General features: G+C 36.2%; 1 protein-coding gene across 2 annotated transcripts in view; it reads left to right on the plus strand.

The window, feature by feature from the left end:
• MTBP (MDM2 binding protein) overlaps positions 1–15,681 on the plus strand; it is a 69,602-nt gene that overhangs the window by 32,480 nt on the left and 21,441 nt on the right. For both annotated transcript variants that reach the window (XM_060115849.1, XM_060115850.1), the window contains exons 12-14: positions 1,278–1,451; positions 2,642–2,749; positions 11,380–11,535. In XM_060115849.1, the coding sequence (XP_059971832.1) occupies positions 1,278–1,451; positions 2,642–2,749; positions 11,380–11,535 (438 nt within the window). The remainder of the gene's footprint in view (positions 1–1,277; positions 1,452–2,641; positions 2,750–11,379; positions 11,536–15,681) is intronic.

The raw sequence follows: 15,681 nt of genomic DNA on the forward strand, positions 1-15,681 counted from the left end.
CCTAGTACTGACCGTATTTCTAAAAGAAGGCTCAATTCTGCTATCTGGCTTCCAAAATGGTGGAAGTTATGTAGGTGAAGAAAGGTAAAGGGCCTCAATATTCACTGTACAAACATTCACTTAATGCAGTGATATTCAACTCCAACCCTAAGCTCTGTCTTATATCTCCCAGGCCAGAGGCATTTTGTTTTACTTTCTCCAGAGAATAACCACTAGTCTTCTGGGCTGTGGAGAGGACAGTCATTTACCTGAAAAGAATAAGAAGGGGTCAGGAGCCAAACTGCTTCTCAGATAGACTTTCAACCTATTTTCCTATTTCACCTTCATTTTGTTTGCAGTGCCATCCCAGAGTCTTTCGTCAGGGGTTATATTATAAATTTTGTTGCTTCCAAGCTTTCCCTGTTGTTTTTCTCAGCTTCCTTAACAATTGAGAGTCTGAGGTCTGTTACCAATTGTTCATCTGCTTTCCTGCTTTCAAGGTTTAGTTGCTATTGTCTCTTCTCTCAGATATTGGTTCTTGTAGTTTTATGCTATTTTTAAACTTATTCTCATTTCATGGAATTTCAGGAGATAATGAAAATAAATGCTTAATGTCCAATTCACCATCTTCAACAAAAGGGATTCTACTTCTATTTTTAGTCTCAAAGGCTTCACAGTTTTTCCTCAACCTTCACTATAACCCTCACTTGATTTGTTTTTAAAATGCACTAGACTGTCTTAACTGACCTTCACATTACTGTCAAGCCAGATTAATGAATGCTCCCCAATCCTCCTGTAAAATACATTACGGATGCACACTGCAGGGACCAAAAAGCTACCCTTGAGTATATCTGTACACTTCTGCTCCCACCAGTTGAGCTGTGTGTGCTTGCAGGCGTCAGTTTATTCCACTTTAAAGAAAGAGAAGCTGGAAATAGTAGTTGATACGTTACAGGTGTGGATATATAGGAAAGACATAATGGAATGCTAATGAGCCACATCAAAAGTTAATGAATGAGTACACATAGTTTTAATTTAAAGTAAAATATATATGTAAATTTTACTTTACATTAATTTAAAGTAAAATGTATAAGCTTTGTGAGTATCATTTTTGTTATGATTCTCTGCTTTAACAGGTTCCTCAGTTAAATGAACAACTACTGCCCCAAATGTATTGGGTAACACCTTGTTTTGAAATAGCATAGACGTGTCATTATATCCTATGGATCAAATGTATGATTCTGCCATGTTGCCTGCTGAATTTTCACATACTTAACAAAATAATTGTTTTTGTTTAGTTCCGGATGTTGAAGTGAAAGGAGAGAGTTCTAGCTATTATCTCTTGTTACAAGGTAATGGCAACAGAAAGTGTAAAGCCACATTGATTCACTCAGCCAACCAAATCAATGGCTCATTTGCACTCAGTTTAATCCATGGGAAGATGAAAGCAAAGACAGAAGAAACCAAACTGAGTAAGTGTTAACTTTAGGTGGAAAACAAAACATTTTTACATTTCTTTGTGTACATACTTAACTTTTAATGAACTTATTGTCTCCAAACTCCATTTCACTTTCAGTAAATTTACTTTTATTTTAAATATTTTATAACATATTTGGACAGTTTAGAGGGCAGAGAATTAATCCCTTATACATTATACTTAGTAAAATTTAGTAGGTCAGCCTTCAATTCCAAATAGGAAAATTTTTAGTGTTTTCCACTTTAAACACGTATTATTTTTCTAGAATTTATTTCTTATTTTCACTTACTTTCTCTCAAGCATCTCGTTCTATTTTATTGCCCATCTTTTTATTTTTCTCTCCAAGCTCCACGCTTTGGTTACCTATCACTGTATGACAAACTACCCCAAATGCAGCTTAATAATGATGATTTACTATAATGTCTCATAGTCCTGTAGGTTGACTGGGCTCAGCTGGATGTTTCTGTTTTGAAGATCCACATATGACTGCAGTCACACACAGCTGGGGCTTCAGTCATTTTGAAGACTTAACAGGGCTTGGTGTGTAAGATGGCTCTTTACCCACATGTGTGGTGCCTGGGTTAGGATGGCTGGAACAGGTGCAAGCTGACTTCCTCTTCACGTGTCCTGTCCTCCTGGCCAACATGGGCTTCCTCACAACATGGTCTCTGGGGAGTCTGATTCCGTCTATGGTTGCTAATTGCTCTTAGAGCAGTTGTTCTAAGAAGCTATAAGGCTTCCTGTGACCTAGCCATTCATTGTCACTTTTTCCACACCTTATTAGTTACGTGAGGCCAACCTAGATTCACTGTGGAAGGACTGTGCGGTGAATGAGTGGCAGGAAGTGTGATTCACTGGGAGGCCATCTTTGGAGACCAGCTCCCATACTCTGTCTGTGTTTTGTGTAAGAGTTTCAATAGCCAAGCAGGTAGAAGAAAAGGTGGTGGAAGGAATTCTATTCTGCTACCTAAATTCTCTCAATTTAAGAAGCAGGTCAAAGTTTAAAATGCAGAATAATTTAGTACACTTATTTTCTGCTGCTCAGTTATTATTATTTACTTTGAAATATGCAAGGTCAAGAAAGATGAGTAATTGACTTTTAATTATGTTATAACATTTCTTGAGGACTGAATATTAATTTTTGTTACAAATCATCTTTAATACTGACTTTTTTCTGTTTTTCAGGCTTTCCTCTTGACCTCTTGTCACTTCCAAATTTCTCTGGGGAGCAACTTATACAGAGAGAGAAACAGTTAGCTAATGTTCAGGCTTTGGCTTTGAAAGAATGTCTGAGTAAGTAATGATTGGTGCATTTGATTCTGGTGTAGGAGTTTTGACTTGTTCAGACCTAAGGCATTGTTATTTTGTCACTTTTTCTTATACACTTTGTCTTTTAGATATGATATTCATTTGTAGAACTATTTATTTATTTTGGTTACACTGAGTCTTAGTTGCGGCTTTCCGGCTCCTTAGTTGTGGCATGTGGGTTCCTTAGTTGCAGCACGCAGGCTCCTTAGTTGCAGCATGCAGTCTCCTTAGTTGTGGCATGTGGACTCTTAGTTGCAGCATGCATGCGGGAATCTAGTTGCCCCACCAGGGATCGAACCTGGGCCCCCTGCATTGGGAGTGTGGAGTCTTAACCACTGCACCACCAGGGAAGTCCCTGTAGAGCTATTCTTGATAGAGGTGATGTAGGATAGAAAAGGTTTGTAACTTCTTTCCCACCAGATTCAGTATATTGCTATTGTACATTGCTTTTAACATTTATAATAATATTTATCCAGGAAAATTTTGTTTCTCATTATTTTTAACTGTATGCTAGAAAAGATACCTAAGTTTTATTATTCTGGTTAATGTAGTAATTTTTACAAAATTTCTCTTTATATCTTTTTGGCTATACAGGATGATAGAGACTGCAAATAGAAGAAAATACAAATCTAGAGAAATTAATATGTTAACGTGAGCATTGATTCTTAGACTTTAATCATAACTAAGCACATTTCACATACTGAGTGAAGTTGGCATTATGGATTTTTCTTTATTCAAGAAATTGACACTTTTTTAAGGGTCATTATTTAAGGTTTTTCCTGTATTACTAAATGTTAACTTGGTTATCAGTCTTAATATTGTTTTTATAAATAATCATTCATTAGTACCTAATCTGGACTTATTTTAAGCTAATTGATATAGAATTTCTAAGAAAGTAATTCAAATTGTGAGGCCTCATTAGTTGAATATAGAAAAAATGATTATTAAGTAGATATATTATAAAATGAAAAATATCACTCTTTTCTTTTCTTTTTTTTTTTTTTTTTGTGGTATGCAGGCCTCTCGCTGTTGTGGCCTCTCCTGTTGCAGAGCACAGGCTCTGGACATGCAGGCCTAACGGCCATGGCTCACGGGCCCAGCCGCTCCGTGGCATGTAGGATCTTCCCGGACCGGGGCACGAACCCACGTCCCCTGCGTTGGCAGGCGGACTCTCAACCACTGCGCCACCAGGGAAGCCCCACTCTTTTCTTTAAACGCATTTTAAAAATACCTTGGATTCAGTATTTTGTTTTATTCAATGGAAAATAATTTTAGAATACTTGGTCTTGATTATTCATATAAGAATTATCTACTTTTTCAATTGTACAAAGGTAATTGTGTAGTCTTAAACTCCTTGAACCACTTTTTTTTAACTATGAAAATGATATTAGCTCAAGGAAAATATAATTAGGAAGGGCAAATTAGTTTTAATAAAAGGTACTACATACTAACCCAAGGGAAAAAAAGTAAAAATAAAGTTACCATATGATCCGGCAATCTGACTCTTGAGCATATATCTGGAAAAGGTGGAAACTGAAGGGGGAGAGGGAGGGGATATAGGTACACATAGAGCTGATTCACTGCATTGTACAGCAGAAACTAGCACAACACGGTAAAGCTGTTTTACTAGAATCAGAAAAAAAAAAAAGATACGTGTACCCCAACGTTCATAGCAGCACTATTTACAATAGCTAAGACATGGAAGCAACCTAAATGTCCATCAGCAGATGAATGGATAAAGAGAATGTGGAATATTACTCAACAATAAAAAAGAATTAAATAACACCATTTGCAGTAACACAGATGGACCTAGAGATTATCACACTAAGTGAAGTAAGTCAGACAGGGAAAGATAAATACCATATCACTTACATGTGGAATCTAAAAGAATGATACAAGTGAACTTATTTCCAAAACAGAAAGACTCACCGACATAGAAAACAAACTTACGGTTACCAAAGAAGACCGTGGGGTGGGAGGTGGGGGTAGTGGGGGGTGGATAAGTTAGGAGTGTGGGTTAGCAAATATAGACTACGCTACATAAAACAGGTAAACAACAAGGCCCTGCTGTAGAGCACAGGGAGCTATATTCAGTACCTTGTAATAACCTGTAATGGAAAAGAATCTGAAAAAGAATATATATATATATATATATATATATATATATTTATATATATATATCTGAATCACTTTGCTGTACACCTGAAACTAACACAACAGTGTAAATCAACTATACTTCAATTAAAAAGAAAAAAAGGAAAAAATGCTGAAATACTAGTATTTTTGTGGATAAAACTCCTTTATTTCTAACATCTGCTAGCTTAGTGTTATTCACTTCTTGACATTGTGCTAGCCCTGCTAAACACCTCTTTAGGCTTTGATTCTTTGCCATAAGCCTCTGGCAGCTCTTTAAACTAAGTTCCTTCAACATCTCCCCTCTCTTTCATCTTCACCTCTCTTCCTTACCCTTCCAACCAGAAAAACTGTGAGAGTGGAAGAATGGGTAGCTATCTGAAGCTGGTGTATCTCTCCTTTGGGTAAGAAGAGTTAAGCCCAGTAAGGCCATCCCTCCTGCTTGGTTGGGAAGGGAAATATAATTATAATTAGGTTGTTGCCCAGTAGCTGCCTACAGGTGTGATTGGAAGCTCTGCTGGGGGTGGGGCGGGGAAGAAAGTGCTAAATAAATGCTGAAAATGTAGAAGTTACCAGCATCTGAGCTGTAACACAGGCAGAAGCTATAAGGATGCCACAGCACTGGGCAAGGGCAAGTAGGGGGCCTGAAGTTGAAGGAAGCCTCAGAGCTAATAATAGCTGCTGGAGACATCAGCTCTGGGGGTATCCATGCACTGGCCAGTTTGTAATCTAGAGCATTAGATCTTGATTAAGATTAATGATCCAGTTAATCTATTTACGATGGAATTATTTGTTTAACCAATCTCTCCTCTACCCAGAGAGTTAATAATGAATTGAAAATCTGGGGACAAAGATGCATCTGTTCAGATTTCAAGTATCTCTAAAGAAAGAGGAGAATGACAACAAAATGAAGTTTCCAATGTAAGACTATCTTAGTGTCTATTTCAGTGATTTTCAAAGAAATGAATATAAATATAAAAGTATTTAAATCAATACAGTTAATTTATACATGATGAAAACTGATACAATAGGAAGAGTTTTCTTTGGGAAAAAAATTAACATTTCAATATCAATACAGATTGTAGTCTTTGCTGGAAAACAAAAAGTTGTTCAAATTTTTTTTCAAAATTATCAATAAGATATGGAGTAAACTTATTTTTATCTCCCCCACTATTTATCTGAGTATACTGCATCAGAACAAGCAACTGGAAAAATCTGCATGAAAATTTACTCACATTAATGAGGTACTCTGTTTTTTAAAATCACACAAAAATCAAATAAAATTTGTTAGGGTTTTATTTTTTAGAATAATTTATTTTTATTCTATTCTTAAAATTTGTATTTAATTTTTATTTGTTTATATGTTTTATTGTAGTATAGTTGCTTTACAATGTTGTGTTAGTTTATACTGTACAGCAAAGTGAATCAGCTATATGTATACATATATACCCTCTTTTTTGGATTTCTTTCTCATTTAGGTCACGACAGAACACTGAGTAGAGTTCCCTGTGCTGTACAGTAGGTTCTCATTAGTTATCTGTTTTATACATAGTATCAATAGTGTATATATGTCAATCCCAATCTCCCAATTCATCCCCCCACACTTCCCCCTTGGTATCCATATGTTTGTTCTCTTCTTCTGTGTCACTGTTTCTGCTTTGTAAATAAGATCGTCTATACCAATTTTATCAGATTCCACATGTATGGATTAATATACGATATTTGTTTTTCTCTTTCTGACTTCACTCTGTATGACAGTCTCTAGGTCCATCTATGTCTCTACAGATAACCCAGTTTCATTCCTTTTTATGACTGAGTAATATTCCATTGTATATGTACCACATCTTCTTTATCCATTCCTCTGTTGATGGACATTGAGGTTGCTTCCATGTCCTGGCTATTGTAATAGTGCTGTAATGAACATTGGGGTCCATGTGTCTTTTCAAATTGTTTTTCTCTGGATATATGCTGAGGAGTGGGATTGCTAGATCATATGATATCTCTATTTTTCATTTTCTAAGGAACCTCCATACTATAGCTAGATATAGATGTATAGATATTTAGATATAAACATTTAGAATGATATATAAATTCTATAATTTATGTTTTACCTGATCTTTATAACTTATAAATTTTGTGTTTAGAAATATTCAGTATCTTGTTTCACTGATTTTTAAAGAAAAGGTTTAAGAATGCTGAACAATTTTTAAATAAAAAACTGTTCAGTGTGATACAAAACAAATACCAAAATAGCAGTATTGTCATTTTGCTCCAGGATTGTGGTCTCTACTCTGAGTTCCCCACATCTTTTTTAAATTTATAGAACCCAGTGCAGCCCTGATTGGTGGTCAATCTGCTGATACTTTTAGATATTTACACTCTATTTTTGTTAGTTAAGTCCTGAGTTATTACTAGCTTTCTTAGGAATAGCATTCTTTTGCTAATTCATTTTTAGACTTTAGCCCAGTATTTTTCTCCCAAATCTTTATCTGCCACTTGTGTTGCAGACTCACTTGTGTAGAGATTATTTTTCACCTAGGTAAATTATCCTGCTCATAACCCTATTAAACCTTATCTGTTTTCTCTCTCTATTGCCCAGTCATCCAGGTCAATAGGAAGTCATATCCTGCTCTTCAGATTGCCCGTTACTGTAATATAATTGACAGTTTTAATAAGCATAGATCAGGTTCATTATTTAAGTATATTTTTAGCATTAATAAAAATGTGCGGCTAATTTCTGTAGCACATTATTTAGTGTGCATCTTTCAGATGAAAGCAAATCATTGACAACTTTTCATTTTAGACGGCTCCCAGAAGATGGTAAGAAAATAAAAAGCTTCAATTGAAGCTTCATCTTCACTAAGAAAATGTAGTCAAAGCAGCATATATTACAACTCTTACTTTACCATTACTAATGTTCTTGACTGCAGAAATCATGTGTTACTTATTTTGGATCAGAACTGGATTGAGCCTGGCAATATCCAGGTTGGTGAGGTGGGATTTTACAGAGGTGTCCAGCTATTCCCTTGTATTATTTATGTGCCAGCCTCACACAGTGTTGATGGAATATGCTTTAATCCTCTGTATCTAAGGGCACAGCACAGTGCTTTGCAGACAGTACATACTCAATAAATACTTGTTGAATTGAATTCTGTACGAATTTATAGTTCACTATTTTATTATAGAAGAATATATTATTAGTTCAGAAGTGTTTTAAAAATGAAATATTTTTATCAAAGAAGTACATGGGTATAGTTAAAAGTTTCAAATGCTATTGAAAAACCTAAAATGGAAAACAGCAGTGGCCTACCTTCTCCCCATCTTTCTGTCTCTGTCCACAGGCAGCTGCCCTCAGCTCTTCCGGCTGGTTTTCCTTGACCTTTCCTCCAGATTTATGAATAACATATGTATGCTGTTATTTCTTGATTTACCAGTTTTAGACATTATCTTAATGCCTAACTATGGAACTGAATACTTAGCTTTCCCACATCAACTTCCCTTTGCCTTTCCATCCTTTACAGTGAAATCATGAATTGGGGTTAAACTAATGGTTAGTTTTAACATTTCTCCCTCCCTCTTCCTTCCTTCCCTCCCTCTTCCTTCCTTCCTTCCCTCCTTCCTCCCTCCCTCCCTCCCTTCCTTCCTCCCTTCCTGTCTAACTATCCATCTACCTACCTCCCTATGTACCTATCTATAAGTTTACTGCTGAGTCATGTAGTATATGATGATGGTCACCTCTGCTTTCTTGTATAATCTTTTCTTTTTATGGTTGATAATCACCTGATTTTTAATTTGCCCATTCTTCTGTACAGGCAAAATACTGTTATGTTTTCCCAGAGCCGCCAACATTTCTGCCACACATCTATCAGTAAATTTATTGCATGTTCAAACTCAGTAGTTCCTTTTTATTTCTCATAGTTTTTTTTTCTGGAGTGTTTCATATTTTACTGTATTTTAGACAGAATGCTTCCTTAGACCTACTGACATCTTAAGAGACTTATCTTTCCTCTTCTCTTCTTTTGGAATCTCCTATTTTCTAGACCCCTTGTCCTCCCTTTTTCTCTGAATTCCTCTCTTGTTTGGTTGGAGCATATCTTGCAGTAGCTTCCTGAGTAAAAGTTCATTCATGGGGTATACATTTTTCAAGCTCTTGCATGTCTGAAAATATCTTCACTAGATCGATAATCCATATAGACTTCCAGGTTAAAAATTGTTTACCCTTAGAATTTTGAAGACATTGTCCCATTGTCTTTTTTTTTTTTTTTTCCTTTGGCCACGTGGCACAGCATGCGGGAGCCCTGACCAAGGATCACACCTGTGTCCCCTGCAGTGGAAAAGCGGAGTCTTAACCACTTGACCACCAGGGAAGTCCCTATCCCATTGTGTTTTATGTTGCTGTGTTCCTGTTGACAAATCTCATACTAGTCTTATCCTTTGAAGTGGCCTATTTTTGGTTTGTTTTTACGCCTTCTAGAACTTTTACCTGCAGAAGCTTTGTCTCTGGAAGCTTTACTCTGAATCGTAATGTGTGTGTTCCCCTTTCCTCCCTCTCCAATGTATTGAGCTGTGTACGTGATGAGCCGTACCAACAGAAGATTCATGTTCTTAAGTCTGAAAATTTTTATCTCTGTCATAATTTTTTCTCCCATTTTCTTTTTTCTTTCTAGAACTCTAATTAGTTATATGTTAGCTTTTTTTGGACAGAATGCCTGCTTTTCCTTCCTGTTTCCATATTATTATCTCTTTGTTCTAGTTTCTGGGGGATGTCTTGCAGCTTTTAAAAATTTGAGCTCTCATGTGCTTAATTTTAAAAAATATTTTCTTGTTCATTGACTTCCTTTATCAGAGCATCCTGTACTTGTTTCATGAGTATGGTATCTTCTCTTATTTCAATGAGAGTATTAATTATGGCAAGTTTTCTTTTGTTCCCTGGAATGTTTTTATTTCTGCTGGGCTCCTTTTTTCTTTTTGCTTGCTTTAGCCTCTCCTTTTCATCCTGGACTTTTTTTTTTAGCTTGGAGGGGCCTAGTAAATAATACCTGTTTCCTCTCCCAAATTTGGAACCAACTGAGAAATAAACTTAAGAAACACACTGATGGAGGTAAATTATAGATAAATTACTGAATTGAAGGATATGACTTTTTAGATCTATGGTGGGTTTTCTTCTACATATACCCAGAATTGAATTTAGCCCCTGAATGACAGCCAGAGCAGGACACCTGCAGATCAACCCTGACCGGGCAGGGCCCTCACAGCATTGCAGAGAGTGTGTATCCTAAGAACTTGCTAGCTCAGATGAAAGTTGGAGAGGAAAGGTTTAATCAGAACGTGCCTAGTTTCTTCTCCAGACTAGCTCAGTGAGTGATGGGAGGGAAAGGGGAGCCAGAAGCATTACTGAATCAAAGTCCTTACATGTCTAAACATAAGACCATGTAAATGCAGAGTCCCTTCTCCCCTCAGTACCTTTCTTTAGATGTCTAGTGATTTTTTTTCTGTCTGTCCTAAGTGGGAAATTTTATGTCTCACTCTAATGTAATATCTGGCAAACTTCAAGAGTGGTGGAGTAGCTATTCAACATTTTGGTTGTGAGCTCCTATCCTTAATTCCACTGTAATGTCAGTATCAAGCTCTTTTCTCTGGGGGCATTCAGTTTTTGAAAAGGAGAATCCTTTAATCTTTTCAGTGGGGCAGTTGTAGCTGCTAGCTTTCTGGCCCTAGGGTTGGAGTCTGACCTTTCAGGACGTAGACTCTTATTTAATCTCTTAGGTGTAACTCCAGCATCAGTACCACCTTTTAATGTTCCTGACATTCTGCAGTCTGAGACTCCTTTTCTATTCCTACCCCAAAAATGAGAGCAGAGTCATCTGGCTTGAGGGCTGGAGGCTAGATACATCCATGTGTGTCTAGTCTTGTTTTAGCTCAGGACCTTCCTGATACCTCTGCAGGCACCCAACTTAACCCTTCCTCTGCTCTGCAAACTCTCAGTTACCACTCCAGCATTATCTTATCTTCCAAAATTTGTTGAAAACTGTCACTATTTATTGTTTCTTCTTTTGTTGTCCTCTTTTATTCCTCTGTTGTGATTTTAAGTTTTGGGTGGGAGAAGAAATAGATGGAAATGACCAAACCACCACATTTAACTGAAAGCCTTATGGGTTTTATTTTCACATAAACACCAACATAAGGCTGTTCTTCATGCTCTGCAGTGTATTCCTGAAAACTTCCGTAAACCTGCCTTTACCGTTGATCACCTTTTAGTGTTAACAAGTTACTGTATTTCTGTTTATCTCACATAACTGGAAATTCTACCGTTACCTTCAAATGGGACTAAATTGAAAACAGGCCTACCCAGGAATGTTGATTTGCTGGAGAGTTTCATTTGTTTGACTTTAGAAAATATTTCCCATAAAAGACTAGTAGATGAGCTCGCAAGGCTTTAAAATGACAATTATTCTTAATCATATTGATTTGTTGTCTTACAGAAAGGAGAAAGTTAGCAAAGCAGCCAGAAGTACTTTCTGTGGATGAACTCAAAAATCTATTAATACTAACAAGGGAATGCTTTTTTGATCATTTTGATGCTATTGTCCCTAAAACAAGTCTAATAGAGACAGACAATACCTCCAATATGTTAAATGGTAAGTTTTCTGTTACTTTAAACATTAGTTCTTTTTTGTGTGTGGCATTTATGATGGTTATTTATTATTAAAACTAATAAAATATATCAGTCAAATAAAAATCTATCATAAATTTTAATAGTGATATATATTTGTATATACAAGTATGTATGTATATATAATAAGCTGTATTTTTCATCATTTAAGCAGTAGAAATTCTCTGATAATTTCTTTCTTTAAGCATGTTCAGTATAATTGTTTCTGAGCAGAGGGAGAAACACTTTAAGGTGATTCCCTTTACAACTGTTACTATGCTACTAGAATGAATGGATTTCTATTAAAGCTATGTTTTCATAAGATTAAAAAAAGAAACTACTCAGTAAATTTAATATAGTTAAAACTACATATAATAAGATGCTCCACATTTGCCATTTATTATAGCAGGAACAGTACCAAACTTCTACTGAGGGAGCAGGAAATAATTTCTATATTAACTTGCATTTCTTTCTATTTTCCTGGTTTCCATTCTTGTGATGAATTTGAATAGAGTGAAGCTTTTCAAGATCTAACAAAGAAGCATTTGAAGATTGCCTGGCATTTTAAAAGTACAGGATAATTTTTTTGTTTTTATTCTGTGAGAATCATTTTTATTCGTACATTAATAAGAAAATGACCAAAGAATCAAGTTAATAATAATGTTTGTTGAGTGCCTTTTCTCTGTTTGATGCCATGAAGGCACACAAAGAAGTAAAAATTTGGGTCCTTGACTTTCTACAGGCTTATGATCTGTTTGGAAAACAAAATATAAATACAGCATCTAGTGCCATGTTTAAGGGCCCAGGCTTCTGGAGATAGACTGCCAGGGTTTAAATCTCAGCTTTGTCACTTGTTAGCTGTATGCCTTTGGGCAGGTTATTTAACCTCTCCATATCTCTGTTTCCTCATGTTTCAAATGGGGATGATAGTATTACCCAGTTACTAGGGTTATTAGGATTAACTGAGTTGATACATGTAAAACACTTAGAACACAATCAGTGCCAAAAAGTTATTACCTGTTGTTTGTATTTTCATTATCACTATTTTTAATATCAGTACCAAAGTTAAATAGTGTGTAGTAACCTGAAAGATGTTGGAGACAGTATAAGGTTACTTGTAAGTGCAAGATATGCTCAGTGAGTGAGAGAGCATGGCTTCTTGGTTACAGCATGGGCTCTGGAGCAATACTAACAAGGCTGAATCCCAGCTCTGTACCTTACTCCTGTCTTTTAAATCATCTCTAGATTACTTATAATACCTAATACAATGTAAATAGTTATAAATACAATGTAAATACAAAGTAAATAGTTGCCAGCACACACCAAATTCAAGTTTTGCTTTTTGGAACATTCTGGAATTTTTTTCGCCCAAATATTTTTTATCCATGGTTGCTTGAATCTGTGGATGCGGAACTCGTGGATGCAGAGGGTCAACTGTACACCTACATGCAAATTACAGCAAAAGAAACAGCAAGGGCAATTATATTTCATATTCTGACCCATTATTCGCAACCATGCACAGTAGGAGTTATTAGCAATTGTTAGGGTTATTGATCTGTTTTTTTTTTCTTTTTCTTTTTTGTGAAAACTCTAGCATGTGTAACAAATGAGAGTCAGTAAATACCATTTTATTTACTCTTTGCCATAACTTGCTAAAGACTTTCATAATGCCAAATGTGACATCTGAACTCAAAAAACAGTGTCCTTTACCTGGGACTGTTGGGGAACATAAACACTGCATAAATGACTTTTCTGGATAATGCTATAAGATCACAATTTTCTGATTTCAAATACTTTAATAAGAATCTTCTAGTGTATGTTTATAATTCTTGCCCTATTAATAAGCACAATCTACCAATTATAACCTTTTTTGGTGATTCTTTCATATTTTGAAATGTAAGACTATCGTGGCCTGTATTCATTAGCCACATATTGTTATCTGAAATATTACTTTCCTTTTTGTTTGCTGTGATTTATGATTTTGTAGGGCAGTTGTTTTTTTTTTTTTTTTTTTTTTGCAGTATGCAGGCCTCTCACTGTTGTGGCCTCTCCCATTGCAGAGCACAGACTCCGGATGCGCAAGCTCAGCGGCCATGGCTTATGGGCCCAGCCGCTCGGTGGCATGTGGGATCTTCCCAGACCGGGGCACGAACCCGTGTCCCCTGCGTCGGCAGGCGGACTCTCAACCACTGCGCCACCAGGGAAGCCCTGTAAGGCAGTTTTGAGTCCTTACTTCCCTTTTGTATCACTTCCATTTCTTTGTTTCTCCTGTAAAGTAAAACACTGTTTTAAAATGAAGTGGTAGGGCTTCTCCAGTGGTCCAGTGGCTAAGACTCTGTGCTCCCAATGCAGGGGGCCTGGGTTCGATCCCAGGTCAGGGAACTAGATCCCACATGCCACAACTAAGAGTTTGCATGCTGCAACTAAGACCCAGTGCAGCCAAATAAATAAATATTTTTTTAAATAAATAAAAATAAATAAATAAAATGAAGCAGTGTATTCGGTTTCTCAGAGGCTCCTTTTGTGCTTTTTGGTTGTCAGCATGGCTCAGTGTCCTGCTTGCCACATAAATAAAATATTGTATTTCATTTTATTGTAAGAATTATATTAAGTTATTCCCCAAAAGACATAATACATATGAATGTTTGCCTATCCATTCCTTAATATTTAGCCTGTGTCGCTTATACTTATGTAGATTGTATAGTCAAAGTTAGTAATTAATTATATTGTAATATTTAGGAATAATTAATGTTAACTTTTATTTAAAATGGCTTGTATTCTTTTGTGAACACAGCCTGTAACTGTTCAGAACTGCTAATGATTTTTTTTCTTTATACTTTTTTGAAAAGCCATGCCAACATTATAAAGTAGATTATTTCATCATAAGGCTCATTATTCTGGGGCTTCCCTGGTGGCGCAGTGGTTGGGAGTCTGCCTGCCAGTGCAGGGGACACGGGTTCGGGCCCTGGTCTGGGAGGATCCCACATGCCGCGGAGCGGCTCGGCCCGTGAGCCACAACTGCTGAGCCTGCGCGTCTGGAGCCTGTGCCCCGCAATAAGAGAGGCCGCGACAGTGAAAGGCCTGCGCACTGTGATGAAGAGTGGCCCCCGCTTGCCACAACTAGAGAAAGCCCTCGCACAGAAACGAAGACCCAACACAGCCAACAATAAATACAAATTGATTAATTAATTTCAAAAAAATTAAAAAAAAATTAAAAAAAAAAAGCTCATTATTCTATAAAATAGTATTTCACCACCCTTATTAAGAAATGGGAAGTGCTATATTTGGATGGTGTTTGGTTGGGGTAGTCCAGTATAGGCATTAAAAATATTTTAAGCTATTTGACTAAATAGTTGAATAAGTAAAGGAAAAATAGTATGCAGTTGGCTTCTGTTTTCATTTATGATTAATTTTTTTCTTTTTTGTTCAAAAATTTCTTACCAAATCATTATCACTTTGTAAGACCCCAAAGTATAAAATGGGTATTTTTGTCAGGGTTGATGGTTAGTCAAATAGCTAATGTCTAGTAATTTTCAGTCAATTTATTAGTGTGTAATAGTTCAAACAATTTAAAACACTAGATAGTTTTTGAATCCAAAATGTAGTACAGTTAGTAATTTTGCCAGTGTTAAAACAGCTGGGATGTACTCATAATTTATAATGAGACTGAAAGGTGTCCCTGTATGTTTTTGATGAGAATTGCAGTGTTATCAACAATCTCAGTGTTAGTTCATTGCAGCATACTGGCTGGAAAGATAAGCACACCCTTACATGTAATATTTTATTAGTGGTAAAATAACATTTAACGTTAGCGATTTACTTGAAAATGTGTATGTTAAGGCATCTTACACTAATACATAGTGAGAATTATTTCTAAAGTAACCTTTACCTGCAAACATCATAAGTTATTTATGGTATTACTGTACTTTTGAGAATGAGGTAATCTCTCTCTTTTTTAATATAAATTTATTTATTTAATTATTTATTTTTGGCTGCATTGGGTCTTCGTTGCTGCGCGCAGGCATTCTCTAGTTGCAGCGAGCGGGGGCTACTCTTTGTTGAGGTGTGTGGGCTTCTCATTGCAGTGGCTTCTCTTGTTGCGGAGCACAGTCTATAGGCACACGGGCTTCAG

Source organism: Mesoplodon densirostris, chromosome 13, assembly GCF_025265405.1.
Source record: "Mesoplodon densirostris isolate mMesDen1 chromosome 13, mMesDen1 primary haplotype, whole genome shotgun sequence".
NCBI classification, from domain to species: domain Eukaryota; kingdom Metazoa; phylum Chordata; class Mammalia; order Artiodactyla; family Ziphiidae; genus Mesoplodon; species Mesoplodon densirostris.